Here is a 27,583-nt window from a genome sequence, read left to right on the forward strand (position 1 = left end):
GGAACCACATGGTGGCTCACAGCCATCTGTAATGAGATCTGGTGCCCTCTTCTGGTGTGCAGTCATACATGCTGTATACCTAATAAATGAATAAATCTTTTAAAAAAAGATTCATTAAAAAAAAAAAGTTTTCTGAGCAAAAGTACAGAATGCAGAATAAATGAAGCCAGTCTAAGAGAGAGGCCACAGAGATGAGGCTACCCACACCCACTGGAGTGCAGATGATACCAACATGTGGCCCGGATGCTCAACATGGAGATTTCCCTGCTGGGTTTCAGTCTTGGTTTGGTCCAATCCCTCCTGTTTGTGCTCCCAACTCCTCTCTCTTTTTTTTTTTTTTTTTTTTTGGTTTTTCGAGACAGGGTTTCTCTGTGTAGCTTTGCGCCTTTCCTGGAACTCGCTATGGAGACCAGACTGGCCTCGAACTCACAGAGATCCGCCTGCCTCTGCCTCCCGAGTGCTGGGATTAAAGGCGTGCGCCACCACCGCCCGGCCCAACTCCTCTCTTTAAAGAGGTTTGATTTCTGGTATTTTATCTTGGATATTCAAAATTTTGGGGTTTTTTAAATTAATTTTATTTTACAAGGGATCACACCTAGGAGTTTGTTTTCAGAGACAAGATACTTTGGACTTAGACTTGGAGAAAATGTGAGAACTGATACAGCTTGGGGACTTTTGTAAATGGAGTAAATCCATCTTGTATTATGAGATGGCCATACCATTTTGGTCCACTGACAGAATGTTGCGGCTTGAATCTGAAATTCCCCCTCTGTGTTCATGTTTTTAATGTTTGGGACTCGGTGATGTCATTGGGGAGGTTACGGAAACTTTAGGAAATGTGAAACTAGAAAAAGTTGGTTACTGGAAGTGTATCTTAGCTACTTTCTGTCTTGGTCTCTACCCCAATCTACCGTGATATAAACTGAGCTGTCCTGAATTCCTTCCCAACCACAATACACTGGACCCCTGGAACCATGAGTTCAAACAGAGATGTCTCCTTTAAGCTACCTATATGAAGTAATTTCATAAGAGGAAAAACAACACACAACATGAATTTTATTGATATAATCTATTGTATAATGTTATCAGTTCCAATTTTACAAACCCTAAATTAAGATTAAATTATGGTAATATAAAGGCATTTCAGCGATATAATTCACAGTCATGTTGAAAAGCAGTAATACACTATATTATGTTTGAAAATCAATTATCTAACTGGGCAGTGATGGTGTATACCTTTAATTGCAGCACTAGGGAGTCAGAAGCATGTGGAATTCGAGGCCAGCCTGCTCTACAGAGTGAGTTCCAGGATAGCTAGGGATACACAGAGAAACCCTTCTCAAAAAAAAAAAAAAGTCAATTATCTAAATTAAACTATTCATGCATATAACACAGGTAACACACTACTACTGGAATTATTTATTCAAGTAATAGTATCTACTGTGCATTAAAAATTGTCCTAAGCCTAGGAATGAATATATATAAATTAGATAAATGATCAGAACAAAGATCTTTGTTCTTACATAGTTGCCACTACATTATCCATGTATTATATTTCTTTCTCATCCCATTTGTAAGATGACTTACCAACATATATGAAACTAATTGTGGATTTGTTTCTCTCTCTCATCCCTTTTCACATAAAACTTTTCCATGAAGAAATTGTAAGTATAAATTATAAAGCATTTTTGAGTATATATAGTGATAGCCTTAAATGCTGCATTTGAAATGGAGACAATATTAAAATTCCATTAGAATTGTACTTTACTCAGGACTATCAAGAAAGAGTTGATCCCAGTGTGGTTGAAGTACACAGTGGCAAAGTCCCTCAAATGTTGTGCTGTAATAGAGTGAGTCCTGGTGAAGATCAACCACATTCAGATAAGGAACTGGGGCTGGAGAGAGAGCTAGGCTCACAACCAGAACACCAAATAAGTAACTGATAAAAATATTTTAAATTTTAGCCGGGCAGTGGTGGTGCACGCCTTTAATCCTGGCACTCGGGAGGCAGAGGCAGGTGGATCTCTGTGAGTTCCAGGCCAGCCTGGTCTACAAAGTGAGTTCCAGGAAAGGCACCAAAGCTACACAGAGAAACCCTGTCTCGAAAAAAAAATTAAATTTTAAAAAGCCCTTAGTATATAAAATCAGAAGGGAGTTTTTAAAAACCGAAGAAAAAAAGCACATCCCATAATGTACACTTTAATAACTTTTTAGCAATATAGCCAAAATCTTTAAGACTTACTGTTCTCACCATAGTCTATTGCTATCTAGATTTTGAATCTTTCATTTTATACTTCTGCAAGTTTGACACCAAAGCATAGGAGTTCTAATCAAAACATGATGCTTCATAGCAATTAACATTATCAAGGATTACTAAAAATAGAATTTGGGAATAACCAATAATTTTACCTTTTATAACAATACTTGATGACTATGCATCCTCAAGAAAAGTCAGTAGAGCTAGGCAGGGTGGTTTATGCTTATGATCCCAGCACTTGGGAGACAGAAGCAGGAGGATCGCTGTTCAAGGGCAGACTGATCAACACCAAGAGTTTCAGGACAGCTAGGGCTACATAGTGAGACCCTGTCTCAGGGAAAGAAAAAAAAAAAACATGCAAAGTAAAAACTCTCAAGAGACAGAAGTTGTAAAAATCACTACTGGGGTCAAAGGCACATCTACGCTAAAAGAATGTCCTCTTGTCTGAGCATACCTGTTTTATACTATGCTATGTACTTCTTGGCTATGTTGATTAATAAAATATTTACTGGGTACTGTGGAGTGCTAGTCTGTGTTGCACCATCAAGACACACAAGGCATCTTCCTCCCAAGAATCTGACACTCCAGTGCAGAATGACATGTGTTAAATAACTTTTGAAAACATTAGACTTCCACCACAAAGTTAAAGTGCTATGAAGACAAGCTCACAGGTATACGCATTGAGGATAACGGGACTCTGAATCAGCCATAATGGCAGGAAAAGATCATTTCTTACGATCTTTGTCCTTCTTCACATTGGTGCACGCCGGAGTCTGTGGCGGATCCGAGGCAGCCCTCATCCTGTAAAAATCAATGATTTGCTCTTCTAACTTTCGTCTCTCTTCTTCCAGCTTCAGGATCTCCTCTTGTTGGATTCTCTTCAGATGTTCAAATTTGTCCTGCAGCTATTAAAAAAAAAAAGAAGAAGCCACTCTGAGTCACAAAGATTCACAATATCCAAAAGGCGGAGTATGACCGGAGAAAAACTTATTTAAAGTCCTCGGAAGCCCTTTAAAAGGGTCCAGGACCAGGGGGTGGTGGCAAACGCCTATTATCCCAGCACTGGGGAAGCAGAGGCAGGTGAGCTCTGTGAGTTCAAAGCCAGCCTGGTCTACAGAGCGAGATCCAGGACAGCCAAGGCTACACAGAGAGACCCTATCTAGAAACAAACCAACAAAAAAGGGTCAAGGGTACCACTCCTGTTCTCCTAAAGGTTTAGAAGTTGTTATCAGTCACCTTTGGAGTAGCCCAAGACTGTCAAAAGATAAAAATACAAAACCTAAACTTCGTAGTATAATTGGTGTCTATTTCTGTTTCTAGAGGTGGGCAGTGGACCAGTCTAAGCCTATTATATATATATATATATATATATATATATATATATATATATATATATATATATATATATATTTGGTTTTTTCAAGACAGGGTTTCTCTGTGTAGTTTTGGTGCCTGTCCTGGATCTCGCTCTGTAGACCAGGCTGGCCTCGAACTCACAGAGATCCACCTGGCTCTGCTTCCTGAGTTCCGGGATTAAAGGCATGCACCACCACCACCCGGCATATTTATATTTTTATATTATTATATTAGATGAAATATGAGGGTGCCAAGGAGACAAGCAAAGAGGGGGTTAAAGGCAGAAGAAGGCTACAAAAGGCAGAAATGGGAGCCAAATGCAGACCGGGGCTGGAAAGTTGCTTTTCTTAGAGGTTCTAAGCGAAGTTTTACTATACTAACTCAAGTTGACTTTATTCTCTTGAGATTTTTGTCTGTCATTCCTTCTCTCTTTTCCACCATGGAGGTTCCAGGATCTAACTCAGGTCTTCAGGCTGAGTGGCAAACACCCTGACCTCCTGAGACACCTTGCTGGCCCCAAACTGGTCCGTTTTGAAGCTTCATTTGTTTATACATCATTTAGCATGGGTGATTCCCTTCTGGCTTGGTCTTGTGCATTAAAATCTAATATAGAGAGTTAGTGCAAAACTAAATTCCCCTAATTTGTGAAAAATAAAGATTATACTTATTGATTTATTCCAGGTGGGGTGAGGTAAAAGCACATGCCGCAATGTGAGTGTGTGTGTGTGTGTGGGGGGGTACTTAATTGGTCACCATCAGAATGTCATTGGAAACATGTACAGCAAAGGACTTGGTGGTGAGGTCTCAAAACTGCAGGACAAGGTATTGGAAACTGAACAAAAGCTCGTCCTCCTCACACCGTGGGAAGGAACCTAGATGAACTGTTTCTGGGGTCAAGGGCTTTAGTGAACACAAGCTTTAGAGTTAAGGTACGTGGCAAAGAGATAGTTAATCAGCAGAGCACTCAAGGTGTGGTGTGGCTTTTTATAAAACTGCATATAGTAAAAAGAGAGAACAGAAACTAAAGACTGAAGCCAGGCGGTGGGGGCACATGCCACTGAGCCCAGCACTTGAGAGGCAGAGGCAGGCAGACCTCTGAGTTCGAGGCCAGCCTGGTCTATGGGGTGAGTTCCAGGACAGCCAGGGCTACACAAAGAAACCCTGTCTGGAAAAACAAAGACAAAACTCAAGGTTGAATTCATAACTAAGTGGAAATATCAAAATTATAAAAAACTGAAATTACAATATAAGGAAGTTTTCAAAAGAATGCTCAAGATATGTGCAAGCAACCCTTTGCTAAAGAGATTAATATAGTTAGGAATCAGTTTTATTCATGAATACAATGGGGAATGGCCTGGAGGGGGGTTGGAAGGTCCTTGAGGCAAGCTATCTGGACAGGTGTCCGGGTGGCCTCAGGATTCACTGGAGTGAATTGTCACAGTACTCCTAGTCACCCCAGCCAATATCAAGTGGGAATGGGTATGGCTCCGTCTGATGCTCTAGAAGGTACAAATTCTAAGTCTTGGGTTCCACCACGTGATGCTAATTCTGTGGGCATGTACAAGGTAAGAGCTGTTAAAGCCAAGATGTCTCCACATAGAGTTCAAAAGATACCATAGGTGCCCTGGGGGCCCTGTGACAGGACCATAGCTACTCGAGAGGGACTCCACTTAGGACAATGCCTAGTGGAACTATGGAGATGGGGCAGCCCCCAAGATGCCCTGTAGGGCTCCCAGCACATAACTCCATGTTGGGAGAGCTGTAAGCAGAAGAGGCGCTGGGTGAACTGAAAGGTCAGTCCCTGACCGATGAGGTAAGAGACCAGGGCATTTAAAAGACAAACTCTCAAAATGCTCTGGGGGAAAAATATATAATTTTAGCCTCTAATTTCATAAATGCTACATTAAGACCCCATGTATGGGCTGGGCGGTGGTGGTGCACGCCTTTAATCCCAGCACTTGGGAAGCAGAGTCAGGCGGATCTCTGTGAGTTTGAAACCAGCCTGGTCCACAGGCATCAAAACTACACAGAGAAACCCTGTCGGGGAGGGTGGGGAGGGGAAGATCCCATGTACGAATAGCTACTTTTAGAAAGTTTCTTCCAAAACAAGAATCTACTAGAGTCCATCCCCCAAAGAAAAGGACACAGAGAACGGACGTGAGGTTGATCATACATGCCTCTTTTTCAGCATCCTTAAAGGTCAGCTCCTTCTCCTTGACTCGCTGCATAAACATGTGCTTCAGTTCCTCCTCCTCCCTCTGACACTGGGCCTGGAACTCCTTTCTCTTGGCTTCATACATCTCTTGGAAACTAAAAGCGAAAGTTGGTTATTCTCGTATTTAAAAAATAAACAAAAACAAACAAACAAACAAACAAACGCTAACAAAGGGCCAGTGAGCCGCGTCCTCCGCAAGAGCGGCAAGCACTCCGAACTAACCACTGAGCCATCTCTCCACCCCGATAACAACGTCTTTCGCTCACCTCACTGGCTGATTGTTTCGGCCTGTGTCGTTGAAACCGAGTTTCTGCAGTCGGTTTCTCCTGTAACATTCATAATGTTGAGTGTGGGTTTGGTCTTTCAGATCCTCCATGTTAGTAGACAGAAGCAAATCCCGGAGCTTCACAAAATCACAGTGACTCTCATTTTCCACTAGTCAAGAAATAATTATAAATTCATGATGGAACATTTCTGTTATTATTTTGCTGAATAAGCTTTCTACCATTTTGGTTATTCTCAATTGAAAATATTTTTGCTCTTTTTTTTTTTTTTTTTTTAAGCTCACCGATTATTTTTTCTCCTATTGATTTAGCCTATGTAATATCTGATCTTGGTTTCCACCAGATACACTGGGGAAGAGGGAACCTGAGTGGAGAGATTGGCCTCCAATCAGACTGGCCAGTGGGCACATCTGTTGAGCATTTTCTCAATTGCTAACGGATGTAGAAGGGACCAGCCCACTGTGGGCGGTGCCATGCTGGGCAGGTGGATCTAGGTGGTAGGCACTAATCTTTTCTTGTAGGCACCAATATTGATTCTTCAGTTTTGCTCGAGTGTGTCCCAGAATTCTGAATGGCATATTTCAGGAAGACAGAGACTGTGTGCATGTGGCACACTGGTTAAACAAGGAGATTTTGTAGGTGTGGGTTTACGTCAGTTTCTGGCCAATGCCTATAGCAATGGTTCTCAACCTGTGAGTCGTGACCCCCTTGGGAGTCTCATGTCGGTTATCCTACATATCAGATATTTACATTACGATTCATAACAATAGCAAAATTACGGTTCTGACATAACAACAAAATAATTTTAGGGTTGGGGGTCACCACAACATGAGGAATTCAAGTGTCACAGCCTTAGGAAAGTTGAGAACAACTGTCTTTATAAGAAGGAATCGAGCTGGGCAGTGGTGGCGCACGCCTTTAATCCCAGCACTCGGGAGGCAGAGACAGGCGGATCTCTGTGAGTTTGAGGCCAGCCTGGTCTACAAAGCGAGTTCCAGGAAAGGCGCAAAGCTACATAGAGAACCCTGTCTCGAAAAACCAAAAAAAAAAAAAAAAAAGAAGGAATCATAAACTGGGCAATGGTGGTGCCCGCCTTTAATCCTGGCACTTGGGAGGCAGAGGCAGGTGGATCTCTCTGAGTTCAAGGCCAGCCTGGGCTACAGAGTGAGATCCAGGACAGGAACCAAAACTACACAGACAAACCCTGTCTCAAAAAAAAAAAAAAAAAAAAAAAAAAAACGAAAACAAAAACAAAAAAAGTGTGTGTGGGGGATCATAGTCACTCTAAGGGGGAGCTTAAACGAAATGGAATCTGTGTCCCTCATTAGCAACTACTAACTTACAAGTTAGCTAGCGTTATCAACCCTGGCTAAGATCAAAATGCTACTTGAGACTAGGGATGACACACTGCATACTGGATTTAATCGTCATGAACCACGATCTCATATTTACCTTGCAGAACTCCCCAAGGGTAATGGCGGCCTCTGACCATCCTTTTTCCAACTTTCACCTCCTCCATGCTTCCTACCACAGCCAAAGGTAACTGCCCCTAAACAGATAAAAATGATACAAGTCAGACTCCCTTCAACACTATGGCTTGGCTCTGTTGTTCTTTTTCTGTGATAACAAGGAGCAAAGTGAGGCTAGTATAATACACTTAATTACACAAATAATCTATCATGTCAGACTTTTATACTTAGTGGAAAATATGTGCTAATTAGTTTGTTAAACATTAATCTCAGGCAGACATATAATTAAAGACTACCTACCTCGTAGCACTACCTTTCCTAAAGCAAGACATCATGATGCGTGCAGTACAGAGATAAAAAAGATTGTTAATACACAGTTTTTCTCACATTATCTTTACACTAAACACAAAGACAACATTGCTGAGTTGATATGGAAGCTACTTTAATGATAATATATATATATATAAGTTAACAGGTGAAACTATTAAAAATAAAAATTAAGCTGGGCAGAGCGGTGCACGCCTTTAATCCCAGAACTCAAGAGGCAGAGGCAGGTGGATCTGAGTTTGAGGCCAGACTAGTCTACAGAGTGAGTTCCAGGGCTGTCGGGGCTACATAGTGAGATCCCGACCAAATAAATAAATAAATAAATAAATAAATAAATAAATAAATAAATAAAATTATAGTTAGTTCTTGGATACACAGTATAAAGTATGCTAATAAACAATATTATGTGTGTCCTCAGGAGGGCTAGGCTAGTGATAGTGCTTGCTCTGTGAACACGAACACCTGAATCTGATCCCACATCAAAAACCAAGGCATGAGCCAGGTGGCGGTGATGCAGCCTTTAATGCCAGCGCTTGGGAGGCAGAGGGGGCAGGTGGATTTTTGAGTTCCAGGCCAGCCTCTTCTACAAAGCTAGTTCTAGGACAGCCTGGGCTACACAGAGAAACCCTGTCTTTAAAAAGAAAAGAAAATGCAGCCTCAGGCTGGGATGACACTGAGCTGTCAGTTACTAACTTGCCTAGCATGTGTGAAGCTCAGGGTTCAATCCACACTACTGAAAAAGAAATCAGCTTAAATGTATCATAGTGGTGACTGGAGTCTGGGAAGTGGGTGAATCGGGGGCTATACAGAGAGACTGGATCATGAATATATAAAGACAGACGGGTGGAATAATTTAGGCCACTCTGCAGCATAACAGAAAACAGAGTGAATTGGAAAAAGAGAATCCAAGGAACCTTTGTAACTTACAAGAAAAAAGGCAAAATGTCAATCAAAAATGAACAAAGAATTTGAATACATGTTTCTCCCCAGGAACTCATAAAAATATACGTAAACCTATGGAAAAACATTCCACATCTGTAATCACCCAAAATGCCAATCAAAAACACAGTCAGATCCACTCATACTAAGAAATGTAGTCAGATTTTTTAACAGTTATATAGCATGAATTAAGACAAAGAAATTAAATCAAAACTCTTGGGGCAGGTGCCTTGGGAATCAATACAACAGATCTTCAAATGATTAGATATAGTTGTCATATGATCTAAGAATTCACCTTCTAGATATACATACCCAGGAGAAATTAGAGTATCTACCATCACAAACACTTGTACATAAATGTTTATAATAACACTTTTCATAATAGCAAAAATGTGGAATAAGCCCAGGTGTATATTCACACACACACACACACACACACAGAGAGAGAGAGAGAGAGAGAGAGAGAGAGAGAGAGAGAGAGAGAGAGAGAGAGAGAGAGAGAACAGATACTTGTACAATGCTGTAAATCTTGAAAACATCATCCTAAATGAAGACAACAGATACAAAAGAGGACCTGTGATTCATTCACATGAAATACCCAGAAAAGAAGCCACATAATAAAAAATACCTATAATATTACATGAATTGGTGCATAAAGTTATACATCTAACTTAAATGGTATTTTCCCATCTGGGCTGGCAATGCTCCCTCCAAGATACAAAGACCATCTAACAAAAAACTCAACACCAGGCATAAGAAGCCTTCTTTTGTGTTGTTGGTCAGGGTCTTCCAAGTAACTCCCATAACATTAGAGGCAATTGTTGTTGGCTTTGGATGTCCCTAAGAGGTGGAACAAAAGTCCTGGTTGCTGAAGACACTACATACTTCTCACATCGGGCCCAGAGTCCCCTGAGCTGGAACTGATCTAAAAACCTCATCCTGAAGACTAGCTTTTATGGTTCCAGAAGATGCCTTGCAAGCTTCCAAAAGGGAGGCAACCCTCAGTCTGGCCAGTTATGATGCCTAGGAATCCCAATAATAACCAGCATGGAAAAAAGAACCCAAAAGTGCAGCAGTGGCACACACCCCTTGGCAGTAACCAACAGTTCTCTGATTGACAAGAGGGAACTCGTGCCTGGTAACAGAAACCCAGCCAGCTAGCCAGGGCCAGTGAAGTCATGGATCTTGGAGGAGACCCTTCAGCCACCACTTCACTAAAGCAGCACAATCCCTTAACATTAGTATTCTGACCCACCCCTTGAGACCTGCCCAGCATCCTGATGTCCTCTGACATTAAAGCCCCCTTAAGAGGAAGCCCCCCTACCCTTCTCACCAGAGGTAGCCTGCACCTCTCTCTCCCTCTCCCCTCTCCCTTCTCTCTCCCTCTCCCTCCCCCCCTCTCTCTCTGATATTTTTGAGACCAGGCTGGCCTTGAACTCAGAGATCCACCTGTCTCTGCCTCCCAAATGCTGGGGTTAAAACTGTGTGCCACCATGCCCAGCTTAATTTTTTTTTAAATTAAATCTTCATAAAGCTATTTAAAGAAAAGAATTTGTGTCGGGTGGTGGTGGTGGTGGGGGGGGGGGTACACACCTTTAATCCCAGCACTCGGGAGGCAGAGCCAGGTGGATCTCTGTGAGTTCAAGGCCAGCCTGGTCTACAGAATGAGATCCAGGACAGGCACCAAAACTACACAGAGAAACTCTGTCTTGAAAAAAAACAAAACAAAAACAAAAAAAAAAAAAAAAAGGAAAAGAATTTGTATCTTAGTACATAAGAAGGAACCAAACTGAAGACATTTTGAATAAAACTTCCATCTTGACTAGGGGTCAAGCAGAGTTTAAGTTCCCAAGACCTCCCCAGACCTCCCTTGGTAACTGTCATCCTGGTTGGCAAGGTAAGACATGAATGGTGAGCAACCCACCCCACCTTACTTGAGTGAACCAACCAATAAGAATAAGATAAGTGTACTACAGAACAATGTTCCTAGGGAAGTCTCTAATCTTTGAATCCTGATCAGTGAAAAAGGTAACCATAACTTGGCACAGGTGTACTATTGTCCCTGACCGGTCAGTTTCTGCCATGCTGCCCGATCCAATAAAATCTTGCTTTGCATAACCTCCTGCGTCTGCTCAGATTGTTCTGGCGCCTCAGTCCCACAACAGTAAACACGTTTCAAAATCAAGAAATGAAATAGTTGGGGAAATAGTTCTGTTGAGAGACTGCTTGCCTTCGAGCACAAAGTCCTGGGTTTGAATCCCAGCACTGTATAAACCAGGCCTGCTAGCATCTACCTGTGTAATCCCAGCACTCAGGGAGATGGGATTAGGCTGGTCAGCCTCATCTATGTAGTAAATTCAAGGCCAGCCTGGATGACATGAAACCCTGCCAAGGAAGGATGGAAGGAGGAGACGAGGGATGGAGGGAGGAAGGAAGGGAGGAAACATTTCCCCCAGAACGTATTTTGAGGAAAAATGTATTGCTTATTGTCTCTTGTCCGATACAAGTGACAATAAAGTACCGATCATATTACCAACTGTCCTTCAGTCTCCCATGTGAAGGGAGTTGAGGCTCAACAGACCAAGCTTACATTATTGAGGCGCTTACTTGCGCTGAACTTTCATCATCTATTGGGAACTGGTATATCTGGATGCCGTGGCTGGTCAGCTCCCTCATTATGTTACTCTTGAATCTCTGGAGGTCGCTTTTGGAAAGCGAGTCGGCTTTGGCAATCAGTGGTATGATATTCACCTGGTAGGAAGGAAGGTGGGTCAAATCTTACTATTTTTCAGTCTAAACCTTACACCAAGAAAAAGAAAAATTGTGCCCATGGCTTGTTGTTGCTGGTGTTGTTCATGACAGGGTCTTTGCTGGCATTTGGGGAAGAGGGCTGATATTACCCACAGGTGTGCCCCATTATGCTCAGCCACAGAGAACTCCTTGTTTTGGGGGAATGCTGAGGATTAAAACCTCAAGCCTTGAATGTTACAGATAAATGTCGTACTCCTGAGCTACATCTTGAGTCCTCATCTTTTATCAGAACTCAGGTTTAGAAGCCTTGACCCTTGTTCCTGTTCTAAAAATCCCACGCCCCCAATGCCTCTGTAATCAACATAATTTAAGCAGTAGGATTCAGTAGACCGATTACTTATCAAACTGGCTGAAAACATTGGGAGAGAGTTTTTCTCCCAGCCATCATTCCTGTAATCGATTCTCCATAAATGCATATTAACCAAAGTTCCTCTTTCATTCACCCTTGCCCTACCCAATTCATAGCTGTCTAAGCCTATAATAAGGTATGGATGAATAAATATCAGCTTTAAGTCAGTTGCTTTTAATCTAGAATTGTCAAATCACACTTTTTTCAAATCCTTGGGCAAATCTCATGTTTTTGCAAACACTTAGGCTAAGCTGGGGGAGGATGTAGTAAATGACTAGAAAATTTAATCAAATGAACATAATTTAATCTAAACTTGTCATATATAGAGATATATACATACACACACACACACACACACACACACACACATACCTATTTAGTTGCCCCTCTATGACAACACATGCTCATGATAAGTTAAAGCAGTGGAGAAATGTATAAGGTTAGAAACGAAAGTATTCTGGCAGGAGCTATGGTCTTGGGGAGAATCTGAGGAACTACATCAGTTTAGAATGTGTCTTTATGCAACTATATTATAAATGGTATTTTTGAGATTAAAAACTGAACGGTCTCCAAGAAGCAGATGAAAGCTTTAAATTCAAAGTGTTAAAGAGGCTAAGAAAACTTGAGGTAACACCCAGCATCCTCGTGAATATAATGAACCTAGACTTCAGCAAATGCTTCCAAAAAGCAATGGTCCCTCTGAGAACAGGCTGAGTACATTGGTGCTGAGGCACAGGGCCATGTATGCCTTTAAGGACCTGTCCATTCCTGTTGTACATTCTAGATAAGAGAGAAAGTCCAGAATATCCTTGTGGCTGTACATAACATGTTGTGGGCATGAGCCTAGAGTCTCTCCACACCCCAACCACAGGATGCCCTCCCCCTCACAAGAACTGTACCACCAGTTCTCAAGTCTAGAGCAAGCTTACCTTGTCCTTATACTAGAGACTCACAAAAACTTGAAGATTTTTCTAAAACCATGGGGAGAAGTCTGTCACTGGGCAGTAGTGGCGCATGCCTTTAGACCCAGCCCTCCAGAGGCAGAGGCAGGTGGGTCTCTGTGAGTTTGAGGCCAGCCTGGTCTACAAAGTGAGTTCCAGGACAGGCTCCAAAAGCTACACAGAGAAACACTGTCTAGAAAAACCAAAAAGAAGAAGAAAAAGGAGGAGGAGGAAGAGGAGGAGGAGGAGGAGGAGGAGGAGGAGGAGGAGGAGGAGGAGGAGAAGGAGAAGGAGAAGGAGAAGGAGAAGGAGAAGGAGAAGGAGAAGGAGAAGGAGAAGGAGAAGGAGAAGGAGAAGGAGAAGGAGAAGGAGAAGGAGAAGGAGAAGGAGAAGGAGAAGGAGAAGAAGAAGAAGAAGAAGAAGAAGAAGAAGAAGAAGAAGAAGAAGAAGAAGAAGAAGAAGAAGAAGAAGAAGAAGAAAGAAGCTAAAAATGAATTCCACTGTCTAGAAAAACCAAAAAGAAGAAAAATGAGGAGGAGGAGGAAGAGGAGGAGGAGGAGGAGGAGAAGAAGAAGAAGAAGAAGGAAATGATAGCTAAAAATGAATTCCATCAAATGTTAAAATTTCCCTCCCCTAAATTTTGTATATTGGTGTCTTAACCCTCTATATCAGTATCAGTACTTGCAGATGGAAATTTTAAATTAAAGTTAGACTGTTATAGCGGGGGGGGGGGGGGGGGGTGTCTAATCCAGGTTGATTATCAGCCTTAAAAGAAAGAGAAATGTGGCCTAGTTTAAAGGTATACCTTTAATCCCAACTCTGTAAAAACTGAGGCAGGAAAGCAGGGAGTTAAGGCCAACCTCAGCTACAAGTTCAAGGCCAGCCTAAGCTACATAAGACCCTGTCTCAAAAAACAAAAACCAGAATGTTGTCCATACAGACACCAGCAGAGAGGCCATGTGAGATGTAAAGAGGCAGCCATCTGCAAGCCAAGAAGATAAATGTTAGCATTTTGATTTTCTAGCTTCCAGGACTATGTGAAAAACGATTTTTTTAAAAATTGTTTAAACCATCTACTCTCTGGCATTTTGTTAGGAACGCCCCGGAAAATTCATTCAAATGCTTTCAAGAGCAACAGAAAAAAAATTTAAATAATATGCACATATTCTCAAATAGCAGGAAGCTGCCCATGAATGCTTCAAGATACATTGTTATCATCTCAAAACATCCATGGAACCTTGAGAGTCTGGTGGGGTTATCAAACACACCCTTCTGTCGATGTTCTTCAGCGTCAGCAGGTCCAGGGACTTGAGGGAGTGTCCCGTGGGTGAGATGAAGTAGAAACACACATGGATGCGAGAATCCTGATAGTCACTCAAGGAGCGTTTGATCTTCAGCTCCTCCTGGAGATACAGCTCAAACTGAGCATCTAAGTAGTCAACGACTGGCTGGTAGCTGAAAAAAAAAAAAGAATCATTATTTAAACATTTAGCACAACAGATTAATAAAATCTGAGTCTGGTGTCTCACTATTTAATCAACATTGTGTGCAATAAACAGTGTGTCACTTGATAAAACTGATGCATTTCGCTGGGTGTGGGGGAGGGGTGGCAGAAGTGCATGTCTTTAGTCCCAGCACTTGGGAGGCAGAGGCAGGAGGCTCTCTGTGAGTTTGATTGAGGCCAGCCTGGTCTACAGACACCTGTTCCAGCCACCAAAACTACACAGAGAAACCCTGTCTTTAAAAAATAAAAATAAAAAAAGATGCATTTTATTAGCCATAAAATATTCCAAGTTAGGGATGTGGCTGGGTGGTAGAATGCATGATATCCAACTCCTAATCCCTAAAGAACATGACTTTATTTTTGGGTAAATACGGTTATAGATGTAATTTTGAAATTATGAAATGTGCAGGTCATAGTGGCACATTCCTGTAATCCCAGCACCAGAAGTCTGGGGCAGGAGGATTGCTCTGAATAGTCATCCTGGACTATTTAGTGAATTCAAAGCTACCCTAGGATACGTAAGATACGTAGCAAACTCTAGTCTCAAGAGAGAGAAAAATAGAAATTTGAAAATAAGGTCACTGGGACCCTCTGGACACATCTTTAGTCCAGTGATTGCTGTGTGGAGGTACAGATGGGAGGGACTTAGCCATGAGTGACAGTTGACACGGGAAGCTATAATAAACAAACAAGGGCTGCTTTCCTAAAGCCCTAGTCTGGGTGGACTCTAGAAGGCACGTTTTCGCTTGCTCTGTAGCTGTCCTGGTTGGGCTTTTGTCCAGTTGACACTGAGAGGGCCCAGGAGCCAGACCAGAGCCATGATAGGTTTCTAATAGCCCTGCTAGGGACCAGGCCTCAGTTTCAGTTTCCTGGAACTGGCTGGAGCTGAGCGAGCTGCTCTCGGAAAGACCACAACTCAGGGGAAACCAATCAGCAGGTGCCCCCCAGCCTTCTGCTAGCTGACGATAGCTTCTCCTACTCTATAGATGGACAGTCCCTCACCACTAAAGCTCTCACCAATCAGCCCCCAGACTAATCTTTCCTCCACCAATCAGCACCAGATTAATCCCTCCTTCCTGAAATTCCCCTAACTCCACTTAAAAGGAGCTCGCAACCTCTCTTTGGGCTCGAATCTGTTGGAAACAATAAATGCTCTTGCTAAATTGCGCACGTGACTGTCGGTCTTTCTTGAGGGCTTCTCTCAGACCCTAACAACACAAGCTATACATATCTAGGAAGAAGAACCTCAGCTGAGAAAACGCCTCCATCACACCGCCTGTGCCCAAGTCCACAGGGCATTTTCTTGCTTAGTGACCGATGTGGAAGGGCAGAGCTCGCTCTGGATGGTGCCTTGAGTGTCTTAAGACAGCAAGCTGAGCAAGCCACGATGAGCAAGCCAGTAAACGTCACGCTATGTCCTGGGATGCCGAGGCCGAATAAACCCCTTCCTGTCCAAGGTGTTTTTGGTCATGGGGTTTTTTTGTTTTTGTTTGTTTGTTTGTTTTTTGGTTTTTTTTTTTTTGTGTGTGTGTTTTTGTTTGTTTGTTTGTCTGGTTTTTCGAGACAGGGTTTCTCTGTGTAGCTTTGCACCTTTCCTGGAACTCACTCTGTAGCCCAGGCTGGCCTCGAACTCACAGAGATCCGCCTGACTCTGCCTCCCGAGTGCTGGGATTAAAGGTGTGCGCCACCACCGCCCGGCCATTGGTCGTGGTTTTTTATCACAGCAATAGGAACCAAACTAGGAGACCAGCCCAGGCTGGTCTGAAGCTCACGGCAAATCCTCCTGCTTCAGTTTCTCACAAGCTCTGACTTGTGAGATTTCTGGATTTCTGGACTGTAGAACTGTGAAAGAATGTTTCTACTGTTTTAAGCATCAGTTTAGGGTGATTTGTTACACTCAATTGCAACGAATGCAAGGTGAATTGTGAGACTTATTTCTTAACCACAGAACAAAGGATGTAGCATTTAGGAGAATTAAGCTCATTATTAAAATGATGCTCATTTTCTAAGAACAACTACTTAAAGCAACATGCCATATGCTTTTGTTTCATCCTTTTTCTGACATATTCTTTGTTCAAAATCTTGTCCTGAAACAGCAAAATAATGGTATTTAAAATGGTCTTCTCTGTAAAGGAAAAAAAATACTGATTTTTAAGATTTGCTGGCATCAAGGTGGGCACAGTGGCACATTCATTTAGTCCTAGCACTTAGGAGGCAGAGGCAGGTGGATCTCTAAGTTCAAGGCCAGCCTAGTCTACATAGTAAGTTCTAAGACAGCCAGAGCTACACAACAAACTCTGTCTCAGAGAGAGAGAGAGAGAGAATTTGCTGGCTTCTGTGGTATGAATAGTCCCATCTTGGCTAATTTCATGCTGATCACATGACGTCATTAAATGCAGAGTTGAGGTGGAATAAGCTGGAAAGGTGACTCAGCTAAGACCATTTGTCTCTCTTCCAGAGGACCCAGGTTTGACTCCCAGCATCCACATGGCAGCTCACAACTCTCTGTTACTCTAATTGCAGGGGATCTAACCGCTCTCTTCTGACCTTCATGGACACCAGGCATGCCTGTTAGTGTGTAGACATACATACAGGCAAAAACACCCATTCACATAAAATAAAAATTGTAAATAAGATAATTACACTAGATATATAAAAGCATCAATTTCATAAAAATATTACTTAATGGGGAAAGAGTTAAAGGCTAGAAGGAAAGACATCAATAACCATAGAAGAATATTATAATTTAGGGCTGAAGAAAGGGCTCAGTGGTTTAGAGCTCATATGCTCTTCCAGAGGACCCAAATTTGGTTCCCGGCATCCACCTAATGGCTCACAACCTTTCTAACTGCAGCTGCAAGAGCATCCAATGCCTCTAGTTTCTGCAGGCACCTGGTATGTACACACACACACACAAACACACACACACACACTTACACACACACACACATAATTAAAATGATGAAAATAAAAATTTTAAGATAGTACAATTTAGTCTAGCAATAAGAAGGCAATTTGTTGAAATGAGAAAGATTTTAAATAAAACATTAAAACTCACTGCCTGATGGCACAAACTTTTAATCCAAGCACTTGGGAAGCAGAGGCAAGCAGTTAAGTGTGGGTTCAAGGTCACACTGATTCTACCGAGAGAGTTTTAGGCCAGTTGGGGCTACAGAGTAAGACCTTGTCAAAGAGAGGTGGGGGGGAGGAAGGAAGGAAGGGAGGGAGGGAGGGAGGGAGGAAAGAAGGAAAGAAGGAAAAGAAAGGAGAAAATGATCTCTACTATTTTTGAAAAAGAAGAAAATACATCATAATGAAACCCAGTACCTTTCATGCTAACTTTCAATTTTAATTTAAAAGCAGTAAGAAAACACTAACCTGGCTTCTTTGTTGATTTGGTCACCATACCCCACTGTTTTCACCACAGTCAATTTCAGTGGGATGTTTGTTTCCAGAAGTTCAAATGTCCTTACTTTGAGTCCAACCTTTGAGTAGAAATGGGAGGACTTGCTCTCTTTCATATTAGTATTGAACAGTGTGTTGATCAGTGTTGATTTTCCAATTCCAGTTTCTCCTGTAATAAACATAAGCTCAGCTGGGTGGTGGTGGTGCATGCCTTTAATCCCAGCACTTGGGAAGCAGAGGCAGGTGATCTCGGTGAGTTCAAGGCCAGCCTGGTCTACAGAGCGAGATCCAGGACAGGCACCAAATCTACACAGAGAAACGCTGTCTCAAAAAATTTTTTTAAAAAAAATATTTGTTTTTTGAGGCAAGATCTGACAACATAGCCTTAGCTGCCCTGAGATTTGCTATGTAGACCAAGCTGCCCTCAAGCTCACAGAGATCTACCTGTCAGCCTCCCAAATGCTGGGATGAAAAACATATGTCTCTGCCAGGAGGTGGTGGCCCACAGCTTTAATCCCAGCTCTTGGGAGGCAGAGGCAGATGCCAGCAGCCTTGTCAGAGGAGCAGCAGATGGCAGTTGATTTCAGGGTGCCAGCCCACCAGGAGATGAATCCCTGATGGATGAAAATGAGATTAACAAGGCTCCGAGATCACAGACTGCAAAGTGTCTTTTGCTTCTGCTGTGCCTTCACATGTTTGCTGCTGCCATCTTTCTCTGGTATCCAGCATAGTGTGAATGGGTGTGGAGAGACCCCCACTGCCTGTAATGTAGTGTGTTTATCTCATGGAAACATCCTGTCCTACTGAGGTTTTTACCTGTGGGTTATTGCGAAGATGATTTCTTCCTAAGCTATACTAATTGATAATAATAATGTTAGTTTAAATAGAGTTTTGATGATTAAAATATATATATGTATATATATAAACAAGGAATTGTCTCACAACTAGAACACATGAGTTTCTATTGAGGAGCCGTATAGACTGAAACTTAAGTTAATGATTAAGAAAAACAACTGAGTCCCAGCAGCCCAGCTAGCTTAAATTCTTTTAACCTTACTGTTGGGAGATGTGTTCACAGATTTCAGAGTACATAATAGCTGAAACAAAGCTTTGAAAATAAAGTTAGACTAAGATGTTTTTGTTTTTTCTCTTTTGTTTTGTTTTGTTTTTCAAGACAGGGTTTCTCAGTGTAGCTTTGGCTGTCCTAGAACCAGGCTGGCCTCAAACTCACAAAGATCCACCTACCTTTGCCTCCCAGCTGCTGGTATTAAAGGCGTGCGCCACCACTGCCAGGCTAAGATGTTTTTGTTTAAAAGCTTTGAGGTGGAAAACCCAAGAAGACAATCTAAAGTTTTAGAAAAGCACATACTTGAATGAGGAACTTGTTAAGGTCAGGGAACAAGAACAAAGCAGCCCAATCATTACTAGCTGATGCACTTTTCTTACTAGGATTGGTTGATGACCAAAGGTGATGATTAATTCCTTGTACCCATTCCTGCCTCAATCTCCTGATATAAAAAACTTGATGAGTGGACGTGCACCCTAAAAATTTAAAGTACAGCTGACTGATTGTTTTTCACATATAAAAGTTTAGGTTTGTGATTCCTTTAAGATTCCTTATAGGGCCGGAGAGATGGCTCAGTGGTTAAGAGCACTGACTGCTCTTCCAGAGGTCCTGAGTTCAATTCCCAGCAACTACATACATGGTGGCTCACAACCACTTGTAATGAGATCTGGTGCCCTCTTCTGGTCTGCAGGGACACACGCAGGCAGAATACTGTATATATAATTGCCCTGCCTGCAGGGCTTCAATGGATTCTCAACCACCCTAAGGAGGGAATGTAGGGACAGGAGATACAAAGGAAAGACACCAAGTCTAGATTCTGATTAAGGTGCCACTTTATTTCTCTTCCACAAAGGTTTATATAGTTCTGCAGGGTGGGGGGAGCAAGAAGCTGTCATCTGCGTAAGGTGGGGCAAGCTAACAGGATGTTTGTATAGAATGTTTACAGGGTGAGAGGGTCAAGGGCTCTGACTCAATGTCCTGTTGCGAGGCAACCTGACTGTAAGCTGATCTAGTTCCCTGTCTTATTGGAGGTCTGTATTTTTCCACTAACTAGAGATTCTGTCCTTGTCCCTGACACATAATAAATAAATCTTAAAAAAAAAATTCCTTATAACATTACCTTTCAAGATAAGTAATAAAGTAATTGGCCCTTTCTGTATAACTGCAAAACACAGCCTACCAGTTAAAAAAAAAAAAAAAAAAAAAAAAAAAAAAAAAAAAAACTCAAGGAGAAAAATATCTTGCTGGCCCACATGGTTAATCTGTAACAAGTTGCTTGGGTAGGAATGTATGTAGGTTCTTGGGATAATTTTTTGTTCACCTGTAATATGTAAAATACTTAATTGTGTAAGGGATATTGAAAACATGCTGTTTTTTAGTTGTATTCACGGAATGTCACATTGTAATTTTTATACTGCTCGAAAGATTTTGCTGAGGTATATAAGCTGTAAGGGAAAGAATAGAGATAGAGTTAGAGAGAGATAAAATGGGCTAGAAGGAAACATCAAGAATGAGAGAAGGAAATCACCAGGAAAATAAAGAACAGAGAATGCAAAAGAAAAATAAAGAAAAGATACGAAGGAAACCGTCAAGAGAGTGTGTGAGGGACTTTTCCCTTACCCCCTCAGATAAAAAATAGTCTAGTACATGCCAACTCAGTGGCTTCCCTTTGAGCCCTGAGCTGCTAGAGGTCCTCCTGGCCTTGATAGGCAGGCAGATCTCTGTTCAAAGCCAGCCTGTTCTACAGAGTGAGTTCCAGGACAGCCAAGGCTACACAGAGAAACCCTGCCTCGAAAAACAAGCAAACAAAAAACAAAAACAAACAAAAAATATGTCCCCAGCCAGGCTGAAAGGTTCTTAAATGTTTAAACAATGTAGCTAAGAAGAGGAAAAAACAATATAACTATGAAGAACTGTTCCTGAATTAACATCAATAGTACTTCTTTGGTATCAGTTTAAATGAGTGGGAGACAAACCAAAACTAATTTAAATGCGGTGTCTGGTACTTACCCACGCAGAGAATATTGAAAGAAAATCCTTTCCGGATGGATTTGTTCACCATCTGAGTGGGGAAACATTCAAACCCAAAGTGGCTAAGGGTGGTTAAGCAACGGATGTCTTCCTTGTGCTGAGAGAAAACAAATAAAAGGGTTCTCATTAGAATCAGAAATAACATCCTTTGAAAGGACAACACTAATTATGCAAAATAAAAATAAAAATTAAAAAAACAGGACTGGTTACCCCTGCATTGTCTACTCAATGCAGATGTATGAAGTAAATTTTTTTTGTAAAAAGAACTCAAATGTTGATGTTATTGTTATAATTAAATTGAATCAACCTCTGATCACACTCTAAGAGGGTATGTTTCTAAATTTAATAAGAAATGGAAGATAGTAAAGCACCATTAGAAACCCCAGGGTAGCTGGTGGGTGGTAGTACATGCCTTTAAACCCAGCACTGGAGAGGCAGAGTCAGGTGGACCTCTGTGAGTTCGAGGACAGGCAGAGCTACACAGAAAAACCCTGTCTTGAAACCAAAATGAAAAAAGAAAAAGAAAGAAAGAAACCCCGGGGTATTCATCTAAAATAGCTTTGCTATGTTAAAAGAAAATTTTCATTTTACTTCAGCATGTATCTATATAAAGAGAACCTAAGGCAGGTGTAGTGGTATAAAACTGTGATCCCAACACTCAGGAAGTCAAAACAGAAGGAGCAGGAGTTCAAGGCCAGCCTCTACTACCTAGTGATTTAAAAAGCCAGCCTAACTACATGAGATCATGTCTAGAGAAAAAAATTTTTTTCATTATTTTTTGCTTTTCTTTTTGTTGCTGTTGTTGTTTTGAGACAGGGTTTTTCTGTGTAGCCCTGGCTGTCCTGGAACTCACTCTGTAGATCAGGCTAGATCCATCTGCCTCTGCCTCCCAAGTGCTGGGATTAAAGGGGTGTACCAATTTTTTTAGACAGATACAGTGGTGCACATCTTTAATCTCAGTGCTTGGGAGGCAGAGTCAGGTGGATCTCTGTGAGTTAGAGGCCAGCCTGGTCTACAGAGCAAGTTCCAGGCCAGCTGGGCTACACAAAGAAGCTTTGTTTCCTAAAAAAAAAAAAAAAAAAAAAAAAAAAAAAAAGAGTGGGGGGGGCAGGGAAGGAAAATAATTAAAAAAAAAAATAACTGCCTGGCATAGTAGCACATGTCCTCAAACCCAGCACTTGAGGGAGAGAGAGGCAGGTTTATCTCTGGGAGTTTAAGGTCACCCTGGTCTACAGAGTGAATTCCAGGACAGGCAGGACTACAGAGTAAGCCCTAGTCTCAAAACAAAAGAAAAGAAGACAAAGCAAAACAATTACATGCTAATACATATGACACAAAATCAATTTGAGGCATAAAACTAAGCGAGTGGGGGACTAGCCGGGTGGCTCAGTGGTTAAGGGCACTTTCTGCTTTTTCAGAGGACTGGAGCTTGGGTTCCTGTAACTCCAGCTCTGGCGAAAATGGCACCCTCTTCTGGCCTCCAAGAGCATGTGCATGCACATGCACATACCCCCACACACATACACATAAATAAAAAGAAAATAAACCTTAAAAAAAAAAACTATGTAGTCTGGTAGTGGTGGCGCACACCTTTAATCCCAGCACTCAGGAGGCAGAGGCAGGCGGATCTCTGTGAGTTTGAAGCCAGCCTGAGCTAGAGAGTGAGTTCCAGGACAGGCTCCAAAACTACACAGAAAAACCCTGCTTCAAAAAACCAAAAAAAAAAAAAAAAAAAAAACCAAGTTGATATAGCCTGGCTGTGGTGGCGTACACATCGGTCATACACGTTTGCTCTACATCCATTTCCCACCACTTTTTCCTATTTTCTGTTTTTTTGGCTATTTAGTTTCTTCCCATGAGACAATATGTGATATATTTTTTCTTCATGGCTGAATAATACTCTGTGCTGTGGGGTGTTGTTCTGTATGCTGTGAACGTGTGTTGCTCTGATTGGTTGATAAATAAAACGCTGATTGGCGAGTAGCCTGGCAGGAAGTATAGGTGAAGTAAGCAGAAGAGAATTCTGGGAAGAGGAAGGCTGAGTCAGGAGTTGCTGCCAGACATAGAGGAAGCAAGATCACAAGGCAGAACTGAGAAAAGGTACCAAGCCACGTGGCTAAACATAGATAAGAATATGGGTTAATTTAAGTGTAAGAGCTAGTCAGTACTAAGCCTGAGCTAATGACCAAGGAGTTATAAATAATATTAAGCCTCTGAATTATTATTTTATCAAAGGCTGCAGGACTGTGGGTAAGAGATTTGTCCTGACCATGGGCCAGGTGGGACACAGGAAAACTTCCGATTACCCTTCCCATTTTCTGTTTTTAGGCTATTTAGTTTCTTCCCATGAGACAATCTGTGACACAGTTTTCTTCATGGCTGTGACATGGTCCAGTGGGATGGACTCATCTTTTGGGTGCAACACTGCCATCTGAGATGTGGGCCCTGGTGCACCCTAAGACTGTGAAGGTCCTTGAAGGCACAAACCAGCTTAGAAACAGCAAGGATAACCAAGAGGCTGTCTTCACCAGTGGTGCCCAACCTCAGGTACCATACTGTGGGACAAAAGCCCAATTGCTGGACGTGAAACAGGACCAGGCATTGTAGCACACACTTTTAATCCCAGCATCAGGAGGCAGAGGCAGGGGATCTCTGTGGGTTTAAGGCCAGCCTGGTCTACAGAGTGAGATCCAGGACAGCCAGGGTTGTGTAGAGAAACCCTGAAGAAAGAAAGAAAGAGGGGGGGGTAGGTGGTGATGGCAAACACCTTTAGGGAGGAAAAGGCAGGCAGATCTTTGAGTTCAAGGCCAGCCTGGTCAAACAAAGTGAATTCCAAGACGGCCAAGACTGTTATACAGAGAAACCCTATCTCAAAAAGAAAGGAAAATTTTTTAAGTAACCTGGCAATTTCAAAAGAACACAGTAACTCTCCAGCAACTGTTACTAAAGAAAATGATATTGAAGAAATGTCTGACAAAGAACTTTTTATGTTTTCGTTTACTTATCTGGTGTGTGTTTTAGCTAAACTAAGAAAAATACAGAGAAGACTTAAATCAACAAAATCGAAGATGAAAAGGGATGCATTACAACAGACCCCGAAGAAATGCAAAAGGACGTTTAGATAGATCCAAGATGGCAGATTGGAGCACTTGGCACTCACTAGTTTCTCCTGCAAGTGAAACCAAAACAACTGGAGAACAGCCAAAAAAGTTCAGGCAAGCTTGGGGAAACTCAAGAGACCGTAGGCAGTGGACATCGGGCTCCCCAGAACTGATTAAGCAGCCACAGTGTAGAGAACATGGTCAGAGATGAGAGCGCGCCTGAGCGAACCCAGCACAGGAGTGATGCTGTGCTGAAATACACTTCAGCAGACAGTGATTGTGGGATCTCCACAGAAATCTGGCTCTCGGGAAGTTGTGTGTTCTCCAAAACCATACTTACGGTGACATAATGGGGAGCTATCTTGGGAAGATCCTGAACTTGCTTCTCTAAGAGTTGACGACTCCTGGTTGTTTTTTTTTGTTTTTGTTTTTGTTTTTGTTTTTTGTCACTGGGAACCCTTAGCAGTCAGTATTATACTGACTCAGCAGGCATCAACCCTGAGGCCCAGTTTGCCCTTGATGGAAAACATCTGATATGAACCCACTGAGAACATCTTGCAGTGGGAAATTGGTCTGTGACACACAAAGTAAAAGAGGCATGTGTCCCTTTAAGATTGGCAGCTCCGAAAGCCAGCTGGGAGAATCAGGAAAGAGAAGTTGTAACTCCCCACCACCACCACCACTTACAAATTAAGTGCCAGAATACCACAGCTGTGGAAGACGGATTGATGGGTAGGATTGCAATAAATTAGAAGCCTTCTGCACAGCAAAGGAAATGATTGACAATGAAGAAACAAACTACGGAATGGGAGAAAATGTCTTCCTGCTGTTCCTATGACAGGAGACTGGTTGACCAGAATCCCCTGGTCTTAGGGACCCCAAGGCCACCATAGGCAGCTGTCAGGGAGGCAGATCCTGAACTTCTGTAACAGGGCCTCCTACCCTTCCTTAGCTTTCCCATCTGGGGAGGAGGGGGGCAGGGAGGGTAAGGGGATGATACAAATAGTGGACGACAGTGAGTGGATCTCTACACATCTTTCACCATGAAGTACCTTGCTACCGTGATACCAAACTAATAACACCTCCAGGGAGACTTTAAAGTTTGATTTAGTCTCCTTTGCTTTTAAATGAGAATAATGTTTTTGCACCAAAAAAAAAAAAAATCAACAGAGTCAAGAAACACGTTAACAATTGTTGAAACCACTGTTTACATTTAAATCTAATCAATAGTAAGGTTCATTCATTTCCAAAGATAATAAGACTCTTTTGCTGGCCAGACCTGAATCAACTTGTCATCAATATTTTGAAACTACTTATTGAAATACACAATGCATAGTTGTATTTGAAAGATATACTTAACTGTATCTTCATTGCTAGGTATTTCTGTCGACATGTTCATTGGTTTTTCTGCCATGACAGACCGAAAGGGCTGAAATAAAGAGAGAAAACTTGGTCAGCTCTGCCTACAATGGTTATATTCTTTAACCTAACTTAGATCAATACAGAATCCAATATAGAATCCCATTCACACTTCTGACTCGTTTGAAGTTGTATCTTTCATCCTAAACAAGCTTGTGTGCGCTCAATAACAAAGTCAATATATAAAGTAACATCACTTGACAAACAATATACAAAACAGAGAGAAAGATAAACTCGCTTCAAATCAAGACGTGACAGAGATCGTCTTTTTATGGATTGCGTTAGCTAGCAGTGAATCTCACTGTGACATTCCATCCATACGTTAACACTATACTCAGTCCTCCATTCCAACAGCTTTGAGCATGAGAAAAGGAAGGGACAGGTCAAGAAGAAAGACACTCAGAATGGCTTCAGTTCCAAAGGACCTTACCACTGAAGCTGGAGTATAAGCACCCAGAGGCTGAAGGAGAATTCTAAAGGGGTGAAATTAGGACGTTGATGAAGGAAAACAGGCTTTTAAAATCGACACGAATTCTTTAAGAACCAACCCAAAGACAATTTTTTTTTCCTTTACGAAGCACCTTTATGCACCAAGCATTGTGCTGGGTGTTTTACCTCCTGCAGGACTCGAAGGACATCTAAGATCGTCAGACCCAGAAATCTCAAGTGACTTACTTGCCCCGGGCTTCAGCCGCACGATGCACACAGTCTGAAATGACTCTGAGGCTGATGTGCTCTCCCTTGCTATCTGCAGATTGGAACCAAACTGATAGGCACTGGATTTGTAACAGCTGAGAACAAGGGAGTTAAGGTACGAAAGAGCGTGTTGTTCTGATTTCTAAGCAGAACGGGCTGAGAAGGCCACGCTACCCCACTTTTGAGTACAGCGCAAAGATGCTAAGCCTATGCGGCCTTTGAAAAGGATTTATGTGTTTTGGGTTTATGCATTTGAGTGTCTTGCCTGCACGTGTATATGCGTGCGCCATGTGCAAGCCTGGTGCTCTAGATGTCAGAAGAGGACACTGGATGCCCTGGAAGTGGAATTACAGACACTTGTGAGCTGCCATATGAGTGCTGGGAAAGCCAGGTCCTCTGCAAAACCAGAAAAGTGCTCTGAATTGTTGAGCCAGCTCTACAACCCTATAAGACATGTTTTTAAAAGAAATATTATGTGTGGGCAAAACAAAAACAAAGAGTAGTTTTGTTTCATCTGACATGCCTGGGGATTATGCACCACTAGTACATAAATTTGTCTCATATTTCCTTCATGTTAAACAAGTTTCTCTCACAAATGGCCTCTGTTCTACCGTACGATTCACTCTAGCACATGTGTAATTTCTGTGTGTATTTAGTAGAAACTTAATGTTGGCCATTGTCATGATTTTTCAGTCCTTCACTGAATCAATAGTTTCAAAAGCTAAAAATGGGATTGTTCCATAACTTCTCATAATGTAAAGTTAAGTGCCAGATTTGGTGGCAGATGTCTATAACCTCAACACTTGGGAGACAGAGGCAGGAGGATCAGGAGTTCAGGGTCATTCTCCAGTATTAGTCCATGTCACGGTTAGGGTTGCTCTTGCTTCAATGAAACACCATGACCCAAAAGCAAGTTGAGGAGGAAAGGGTTTATTTGGCTTACACTTCATATTGCTGTTCATCATCAAAGGAAGTCAGGACAGGAACTCAAACAGGGCAGGAACCTGGAGGCAGGAGCTGATGCAGATGCGATGGGGGTGCTGCTGCTTATGGACTTTCTCCTCATGACTTGTCCAGCCTGCTTTCTTATAGAACCCAGGACCACCCAGCCCAGGGGTGGCACCACCCACAATGAGCTGGGCCTTCCCCATCATTTGCTAATTAAGAAAATGACTTACAGGCTGGCCTACAACTCTAGCTTATAAAAACATGTTCTTAATTGAGGTTCCCTCCTCTTAGATGACTTTAGCTTGTGTTGAGTTGACATAAAAACGATCCAGCACAGTCGGTTCGAGTCCAACATGAGCTATCTGAGACCCTGCCTGAAAAAATAAATTTTTAAGTACATAACTACAAGTTGAAGGGTGACTACCTCTGCACAGTGGTGACATTATAGTAGGTCTGCTAAACTAG

At 42.1% G+C, this 27,583-nt stretch overlaps 1 protein-coding gene across 3 annotated transcripts; it reads right to left on the reverse strand.

Moving 5' to 3' along the window:
- Positions 1 to 1,054: 1,054 nt before the first annotated feature.
- On the reverse strand, positions 1,055 to 26,235 carry Septin14 (septin 14). 3 transcript variants are annotated; one of them, XM_076560093.1, is made up of 11 exons: positions 26,090 to 26,161; positions 25,905 to 25,947; positions 25,416 to 25,484; positions 20,934 to 21,051; positions 17,831 to 18,026; positions 14,217 to 14,403; positions 11,455 to 11,598; positions 7,565 to 7,661; positions 6,095 to 6,263; positions 5,791 to 5,923; positions 1,055 to 3,162 (listed from the first exon to the last, which is right to left on the reverse strand). In XM_076560093.1, exons 1-11 carry the CDS (start codon positions 26,110 to 26,112, stop codon positions 2,983 to 2,985), a joined length of 1,359 nt encoding a protein of 452 aa, XP_076416208.1. In that variant the 5' UTR covers positions 26,113 to 26,161; the 3' UTR covers positions 1,055 to 2,982. The 3 variants fall into 3 exon arrangements, with proteins under 3 accessions (XP_076416208.1, XP_015858193.1, XP_042124134.1); XM_016002707.3 differs by lacking the exon at positions 25,905 to 25,947 and having other exon boundaries at positions 26,150 to 26,235; XM_042268200.2 differs by lacking the exon at positions 25,905 to 25,947 and having other exon boundaries at positions 26,090 to 26,178.
- Positions 26,236 to 27,583: the final 1,348 nt, after the last annotated feature.

This window comes from Peromyscus maniculatus, chromosome 23 (assembly GCF_049852395.1).
Source record: "Peromyscus maniculatus bairdii isolate BWxNUB_F1_BW_parent chromosome 23, HU_Pman_BW_mat_3.1, whole genome shotgun sequence".
Taxonomy (NCBI): domain Eukaryota; kingdom Metazoa; phylum Chordata; class Mammalia; order Rodentia; family Cricetidae; genus Peromyscus; species Peromyscus maniculatus.